At 40.6% G+C, this 9,133-nt stretch overlaps 1 protein-coding gene across 1 annotated transcript; it reads right to left on the bottom strand.

The window, feature by feature from the left end:
• Positions 1-5,324: 5,324 nt before the first annotated feature.
• LOC143121194 (olfactory receptor 52N2-like) lies at positions 5,325-6,257 on the bottom strand. The gene has a single exon (XM_076281586.1). It carries the CDS (start codon positions 6,255-6,257, stop codon positions 5,325-5,327), a length of 933 nt encoding a protein of 310 aa, XP_076137701.1.
• Positions 6,258-9,133: the final 2,876 nt, after the last annotated feature.

Genomic DNA, 9,133 nt, shown 5'->3' with positions numbered 1-9,133 from the left:
CGCAATTTGGTCTTAGTTGCAGTCATTGTCGAAAACCCGGCCTCGCATAGATACGTGGTGGGAAACGTTTTCAGCGCTTTTACGGCTATCTCGGGATATTCTGCTTTGGTTTTGATCCAAAAACCCGCCAGAGAGTTTCCTTATACACACTCTTAGGACCACCGTCATTTGCAATTTCGATCAACTGCTCTTCCTCCTGCGCTGACAAGTTAGGACTATTCGGGATATTGACAAATGGGTTGCGGACCCACTCATTGGTTTGCCGTGGATCTTTGGAGGATGGGAAGTAACGCTCAAACTCATTTGAAAGCGCAACAAGGTGATCGCGCACCAGCTGCGAGAGAAAGGGCCCTGCCTCAGTCTCTCCCAAAACCCCCACTACTGTTTGGAACATATCAAATACACCCCGGTCCACTCGTCGTCCCCACAAATCAAGCTTGGCTTTAAATGCAGCGACTTTATCTGCCAGTTTAAAGACAGTCGTCATTCTCCCCTGGAGTGACAGGTTGAGGTCATTAAGCAACCCGAATATGTCACACAGGTAAGCGAGTTTTGACACCCAGTCCTCATCACTAAAATGTGCAGCTAATGGTGACTTTTTTTCTGTAAGAAATCTCTGCAGCGGCTCTCGCAACTCAAACACTCTGGCCAGTGACCTGCTAAAGATGCTTGTTTTTGTTGCTCATTCTAGCAGTTTAGCTAACTTCGTGACACTACCGTTCGCCAAGAACTGATCAAGTGAAGTGAGCTGACCTGAGGTAGATAAGAAGCCCTGTTACAACTGGAAAAAAAAAACAGAATCTGGGAAAAACCCAGAAGAAGACAGTTTTGCATATAATTTTATGCATGATGAGACAATGGGTTCCACCAATAGTCGTAACCTTGGTGGATGCTGATAGGCCAACAGGTGTCTTTCGAGGGTGGCGAGAGGGCCCAACCCCAAGGTTAATGTAATGAGGGACTAAATTCTGAATGGTTGGGATGTGTGACCACTGTGGGGCATTGGCAAGAATGCAAAGATATTGGATTCAAGGAATTTTATTATTCCTGAATTGTTAAATATGCGTTTGTGTGTGGTTCTACAAAGAAACAGAAATAACCACGTCTTACATAATATTCAAATATACACATAATTACCAGTACTAACATAATAACATATGCTAGTAGCTAGTAGCATATAGCTAGTACTACTAACAGTTAAGGCACATGTAGCATCATGAACCTCTTAACATTTACATATACATATAGACTGAAACCAAAAAATATACATAACAGAAATTCACTTACTGGTTTATGAACGCACACAAGGTATGATAGGGGATGGATGGCAATGGATGATAGATATACAGGATGGATGCACTTATCATCCCTACCCTACCGTCAGATCCATCAGTAATGGCTCCTATCACATCAAATCTCACTAACTACTAACATTGAACACAGGGGGCGCTAATAAGCCACATTTCAATTTCACCCCAACCCCAAGTCCTTCATCACAGTTAAGGAGTATGAAAGATAGACCGCAGCCACCTGTTAGTCAGATCTCATCGGGGGCGCCAGCTGATGACATCTCACATCACCCTATTGCTTGACACCTGGTCTGGACATCGTTTAGGCTGGACTATCACTGCAATACGGTGAATAAAGATCAACAGTCTTCAGAGATCTCCTGTCTGCATTGTCTCCTTCGGACGCCTTGTTCCAGAGTGCTAATTAGTAAGTAGTTAAGTGATAAATTGTTTATTGGATTTGGAAGTGGACCGTTTTTTCTTACGACAAGATCCAGAAAGGAACCAGCTGTGGCTTCTTGCTGCTGGCTCGGGCATCAAGACACCAGCGGAGACTCTACTCAAGTGGCGAATGTGTAGTGATCATTTTAGACCAGACGACTTCTAAAAAAAAAAACGCAATATAAATGACCACAAGTAACTGACAACGACTGCGCTTCCATCGGTCTCTCCAGATGCACCAATAGCTACTGATGAACAGGTAATAACATATGGTAGACTACTCTAGCTAATAAAACTAGCCCCATACATAACATTAGTCTAGCTGCTACCGATAGATTGAGACTGACAACATTAGTGGAGATAATGTTACATTTAAATGCATTGTGGATAGAGGTGGGTCGGTCGTGAACGAATCAGTTCGTTCGAACGGGTCTTTAAAATGAACGACCTGAACTGATTCGCCTTTCCAGTTCTTGTTCGTTCTTTCGTTCGTCGCTGAAACACACTGACCTAGTGCTGCTGTGAATGCCTATGGCCCAGCTTCCTAAGGCGAGAGCCAAACCAATCCTTCAAGACCTTGACTTTCCCCTGGGGATCAATATAGTATCTATCTATTTATCTATCTATCTACTATCTATCAATCGTATGCTGTTGTCTGTATTGTTTCTAAAACGTTCTCATTGAATTAGCCAATGAGGGGCATGAAAGCATAGCAACCGTTTCCATGAAGAAAAAACAAATGGGCTAGTGAGACTAGTGGGCGAGCATATGATAAAAAATAACAATAATGGTTTACATTAAAAATTCCATTTTGCATTTCAATATTGGTATTTACATTTAAATATCTGTCTAATGGTAAATGCATGCTGTCTTTGTGTTCTGCGTCATACCAGGTTAATAAATGTCTCTTCAATCTGTCTCTGTTTTCTTTTACTTTTATTTCTATGTATTTTTTTTACTCTTATTCTTTTCTATGTATGTTATCATGATATTTCAACTCATATGTCTGAGATGATATTGTGGCTGTATGTCTATCTGTCTTTTATGTCTGGTGAGCCAAAGAAAAATGTTCACCTTGGTGGACATTAAAGATTTATTCTATTCTATTCTAGTTCGTTCGTTCTCACGCCAAGACCCCCCCTGTTTCACTTGAAACCTTTCCATCAATATAATCTTTCTGCCAAGCCTTTAAACATGTTTGTCGGCATAGCCTACTGGGTCTTTGTTCCTTTGTGAATGAACACATTGTTAAAAAAGAAATTAGCTGATCTAGCCGTAGTCTACTCTATTTACCTTCAATATGTCAATTTAATGTCAAGGTAAATGAACACATTAGCTACTGCTGTTTTGTCTAAAAGTACACATAATCAGGAAGTTGCAGCTAAATATTCGTTTGCACAAACGAGGAGCTGATTCACAGCTGAACTACGTTGTACCGGAAATGCGACTGAACGAGCGAACGAACGATTCAGAACGAATCATCTTGGCGAACTGAACGACGCGAACTGTGTCATAAGAACGAACGATTGACAACATTAGCTAATGGTATAGCTACACTCTTGGTAGATACCTGGCTGGGCTAACCGTTAACTTTAAGTAATTGCTGACAGAAATGTCATGTACGCTCGTAAAGTGTACATGCAAATTGCTTAGGTAATATCAGTCCACCGTAGCCTATGCCTACTACCAACTACAGGGAACGAAGTACAACTATTGCAACGCGATGCAAGGGTAGTTTTATTTCTAACATTATTCTATCAACACAGACATCGATAGTCTGGCGTTATGATTTATTTGCTCCGGGTGTACTGTGGAGTGGGTAAGACTGTTTTAGTGGCAGGCTAACCATGTACTGTTAACTTGCGCTAGCCTAGCAACAGCGAACTCTGCAACTAGAAGGATAGGATGAAACGTGTTGAAAATGGTCTCGACTGATAAATATCACACTTTGAGTCCCTTTTCTGGTTTGTTTTGGATGAACTAGAGTGGTGGACACCGACATTTTGACGATTGGTCCTGTCTCGACCTTTCTGACTCGTTTTGAATCGCCTTTGACTACTCAGAGTGGCTGCCAACAGGCATACATACTGTACGGTAGGCTACTCAAACATGTCCTAAGTTTCAAAACTGTGCAACTCACCGAGTGGTTAGTGGTGTTCGTTGATGTTCCATAACAAGTAGCGTAGCGAAATACAGTTTCTGTCGTGTTTTATTTGGCATTTTGTAAAATCCCATTGATTTCTGTTGGAAGACTCATTGCACGCTGATATTACTGCGCCACCGTCTATGCTTCAGGTTCAAATATTGAGCGGAAGTTTATACGCGGTTGTGAGGTATCTGAATAAATAGTTCCACAATAGCAAATAACTAACCTCTCGGTGAGTTGCAGTTTTGAAAACAAACGTTAAGGGTTGTTTTAGGACATGTTTGAGTAGCCTACAGTATGCCTGTTGGCAGCCACTCTAAGTAGTCAAAGGCGAAGAGTCTGAAAAGTCGAGACAGGACCAATCGTCAAAATTTCGGTGTCCACCACTAGTTCATCCAAAACAAACCAGAAAAGGGACTCAAAGTGCTAAATACCGGAATTTTCCTTTAATTCTGAAAGTGGTGTGCGCGTCAGTAACACTGACCTAGTGTGGTAACACTGTCATGACACATGAACCCTAACTCTAACCCTAACTTATGACAAAAAAAACAAATGTCACTCAATAATAGAAGTGTTATGTCATAAACAATTATGACTTGTTTATGACACGTTCATGACAATGTCATGTCACTCTTATGTCAATATTGTCAAGAAAAGTGTAATCCAAGATTGTTTGTAGGATGTATCATTTTTATTTTCATTTTAGTGTGATAGAGTCTGACTTTCTAGCTCATCCTCCTAAAATTAAAATGCAGAACACAATCAATCATCTAGAAAAATACTTTTTCAGACTTATTCCAAGACAGACAATTTATGTTTCTGGTACAATTTCCCTTTAATAGAGTAACTATTAATTTAATAGAGTAACACACTTATGTATTTAACACACTTGATGTATTTAATATTGTCCAAAATGTATTTATTTGAATATTACAAACCAGAAACGCATACAAGTATGAGCTAATTAAAATCTGCTCTTCCAACTTTATTACAAAGCGTGTTGCTGACAAGTCACAAAATCATGTAATGCAATGAAAAATATTACAAATATTGAATTTTTACTTATTTACCTCAACAAGAAAAGAAAGGTTTACACATATAGTCTAAAGGGCCATTCACACCAGGAACGATAACTAAAGATAACTATAATTATAAGATTTTACATGATCAATAATGAGTAAAGTCTCTCTCTTGTTGGTGAATGTGATGACTAAGGTTTGATGGATTCTGATTAGCTGTCAAAGGGACTTCACATTGCATGCAGCATGCACTTTGTCTGCCGCCAGGTTGCTCTTGGTTGAGGTAATAACCCAAAGATTTTTGCTGTGGTTGCCACCGGGATCAGCACATAAGATCTATGATTTACAGCACGCCGTGGTCAAAGTTCAACATGGTTGAACTTCAAACACGGCACACGCAGAAGCGGCAAAATGCTAGGAGTTATTATTCTAACTGTGAGTTATTTTCCTTTTAAATAGTTGCAAAATTTTCAGTTTTAAATGTTTAGTCTGTAGGCCATAAATAACTGGATTTAAATGGGCAGGTACAACATGAAAAAGAATAGCCATGAATTTTCTTAAAAAGCGGTCTTTTGGAAACCGATGCATGATTATGACAATATATCCAGATAGTAACATTATCAGATACAAGACTAAATGACTTGCACATGTTTGGATGGCTTTGCTATTGAGTTCTGCATTTTTCTTAGTCCAGCATGTGACTCCAATTCTAATGTATGTGACAACAACAGTACCCATTGAGGAGGAAAATAGCACCACAGTGTAAAACAGTCCATAGATATTATTAATAGACACATCTTCACAAGATAACTTGAACAAGGAGGCATTGTCACAATAAAAATTTGGAATAAGTGATCTACAGCGAGACAGCCTGATTGTGAGGCCCACTAATACACCGACTAATACAATGACAAAACTCCAGGCAGACACAGTCAAGACTGCAACTGCCTTAGCTGTCATTATTGAATTGTATCGCAATGGATGACATATAGCCACATACCTATCAATAGCCATTATGATCAGTATGGTGTGTGCTGCTGAGGCAAATGTATGAGTAAAAAATATCTGTGAAACACATGCATTATAAGAAATTAACCTGTTTTTAGTAACCATGTCAAACAACAGTTGAGGTAGTATAACAGTGTTACCAAGGATATCATTGACTGATAAGTTGCAAAATAGCAAGTACATGGGTTGGTGTAAGCTTTTCTCTCTAATGATGATACAAAGAACACCAAAATTGGTTATCAGCAGTGCAATATAAACAAAGAGCAGTGTGTAAAATACAACATTTGCAAATGATTCAGGGTGTCCTAATTCTTCCAGCACAAGAATGTCACTGACGTAGGACAGGTTCTCCATCCTTGTTTCCTGACCAACTGTGGATACAGAATCAGATAGGCTACAGACATTACTCTTTCTCTTCATACAGTTATTGTTTGAGCACAGATTTATATTGTGTGGATAAAATAAAATTTTGATTAGATTAGATTGGATAGCATCTGGAATGAGAAATGAATAGCTTACCCTCAGTGAGAATAAATGGAAATCCCAACTTCTCTTACCTGTCTTGCAGAACTACTTATATCCTATTGATGGCAATCCCAACAAGCTCACATTCTCTGACAGCCAACCCCATCACACACACACACACACAAACATGCAAAAAAACTAAGATCCACTAAGAGATTGCAGGAGGAGGAGACAAACAAAAATGAATTGTTGCCGACAGATGTCACAGAGCTTTAGGCTTTCAATGTCCACTACTTTCTAAAACAACTTGGACATTAACGTTACATCTCACTGTGAAAGGAAAGTAAACAGCCATACACTGACCATGACAACATATATTAGAACTTAAACTCCAGTACAACTTTGATGTCCAGAGTATGCAACAATGTCTGCTGTTTCAAATTTTATTCACCCTAGCAGACACAATTTTTTTGTCTTTTACATCATATTTTGTCAAGCGATACTTGACAAACAGAACTATAAATTGGCCTTTACAGAGACCAATTGACAAATTGCCCCAACCATTGAACGCAAAATACTGATATTGCACTATCCCCATCCTTCCAACTGTATATTGCATCTTGCTTGTTTCTGTTGAGGGGTCCACGGCCATGGCACCCTCCCCCCCGGCAACTGCACTACCATACCACCCATAGTAGAGGTCTGCACTCCCGGTAGACCCGCGGGTCCTGACGCAAGAGTGCGGCGCGGGACAACTTTGGAAAGCTCTTTGCGGGAGCGGGCGGGATGAGAGAGGAGCGTTCGCGGGTGCAGGACAAACCAATAATTCACTGCACTCCCGCAAATTAAATATGTACGTAAAATTAAATATGGAAATGATTAAAGTAGCCTAGTGTTCATAACTATAGTTCGGCTGGATGTTCTGTTAGGCAGCATTAAAAAACGGGGTTTAAGCATAACTGACGGATAGCAGGCCTATAGCCTATTGTCGTTTACGTGGGTTCAATTTGTTCCTGCTGCTCATTGTCAAAACTCGAAATCGAAAGCATGACAGAGGAAGAGGGCACCAGACTAGGCCTACTTCAGTTGTTAGCCTACATTCAGAACCAAGAAACTTAAAATCAGACATCTGGAGTCTTTCTCAGGTGTGTGTGCTCCTTTCGTGAGACAGAAAGAAAAACTGAATAGGCTATCCCTCCTGCATGCGGGCTTTAGCGGGGGGGGGGGGAGGCGGGACATGTTACAGATGCGGGCGGGAGCGGGACTAAAAATGACACATTAATGCGGGAGCGGGACAGAATATTGCGGGAGCGGGCTAGCCTAGAAATCTAGACGCACCCTAGCAGCGGCAAATTAATTTGCTCAGCTTGTACGTCTAGTATCGAACCATAGGAATTTCTATTGGCTTAACACCGTGGATGACGGCCAATCACAGCGTTCTATTTCGTTAGAGAGTCTTAAGGCGGGCTTAACAGGATAACGACATCCTGCGACGGTGAACAACAAGGAAGGTGGCTATGGCAAACGAAGAGCGGTTGTTTGAATCGGCGTTGGCGTCAACTTTGGAGGAGTTGGACTTGTGCTTTTCTTTGAAAGTAGATCAACACAATGCACTTAAGTCATTCCTTTCGAAGAAGGATGTATTTGCCGTTTTGCCGACCGGATACGGATATGGTCGTAGCGCTGGCCTATTGCATGCCTAGGCAGTTTGAAAGACAATTCTCTGCCCGCCCCTTGGATTAAGCGAGGTGAATGATTCGATGCCAGACTATACATGTCAATGATATAGGATGGCCCGCCAGGCTAGGAGCGGGCGGGCGCGGGACTGAAAAATCAGTCCCGTGCAGACCTCTAACCCATAGTGTCTATTTATTTATTTGCAAATGTACATACTATATTTATTCTCATGCATAGGCATATTCTACTGCCTTCATTCTATTCTTACTGTTCTGTTTTTATTCTTTTTACTCCTTTATGTTTTTATTCTTTATCCTTATATGTTAAGTGAATGTTGTACTTGTGAGCAAAGTTTAACCGGAGTCAAATTCCTTGTTTGTGCACGCAAACCTGGCCAATAAAGCTGATTCGGATTCTGAAATAAGCCTACAGTTTAGCATCAGCTGCACAAGGTCAGACAAGCACCTACCTTTTATTTGCCAGCTATTTGGAGACAAAGGGACAAATTTTGCCCAGAAACTATTCATCATGCTGTGGATGGTCATAATAAGCTTAGATTGGAGGTGAGAGAAAGGTTACAGATCAATAGACAAAAGGGAGAAGCCTCATCTCTTGGTCATCTTGCTAGCACCACAGATAGCATGAAATTCTAGCCAGTTCCGTTAATGTTTGATGGACCTAGGCAATGCTTGGGATCATTCAATTGGAGTAACTCAGAATTACATGCCTAGATCAAGGGCACAGCAGTGGCAGCGATGAATTAAATCCACAACTTTATGCCTACTGGACGCCATCAGTTCCTTAGCCACAACACCACTACCTCCCCATTCTCAACAAAAAAATCTATCACTCACAGCTACATTGTTTAAACTGAGACAAGACAATCATGGGACAAGACCATCATGCTGCATCAACTGCTGACCAGTGTTGGGCAAGTTACTGAAAATTAGTCACTAGTTTCTTCTTTCAAAAGTATGGAAGAGTATTGCTGACACATTAAAAAAGACTCAGTATCACGTAATTACGTGAATAGGTTCTTGTTATAACAAATATCTTTTTCACGTTTTAACACTATATTTATCACGTTA

This window comes from Alosa pseudoharengus, unplaced genomic scaffold (genome assembly GCF_046254945.1).
Source record: "Alosa pseudoharengus isolate Yale_2024_CS ecotype anadromous, Long Island Sound unplaced genomic scaffold, YU_APseudo_1.1 YU_APseudo_1.1_scf_13, whole genome shotgun sequence".
Taxonomy (NCBI): Eukaryota; Metazoa; Chordata; class Actinopteri; order Clupeiformes; family Clupeidae; genus Alosa; species Alosa pseudoharengus.
The sequence above is the reverse complement of the archived record's forward strand: the minus strand, read 5'-3'. Positions and strand labels throughout refer to the sequence as shown.

Coding starts and splice junctions, on each gene's coding strand:
- LOC143121194 (XM_076281586.1), bottom strand. CDS start 6,257: ATGGAGAACCTGTCCTACGTCAGTGACATTCTTGTGCTGGAAGAATTA.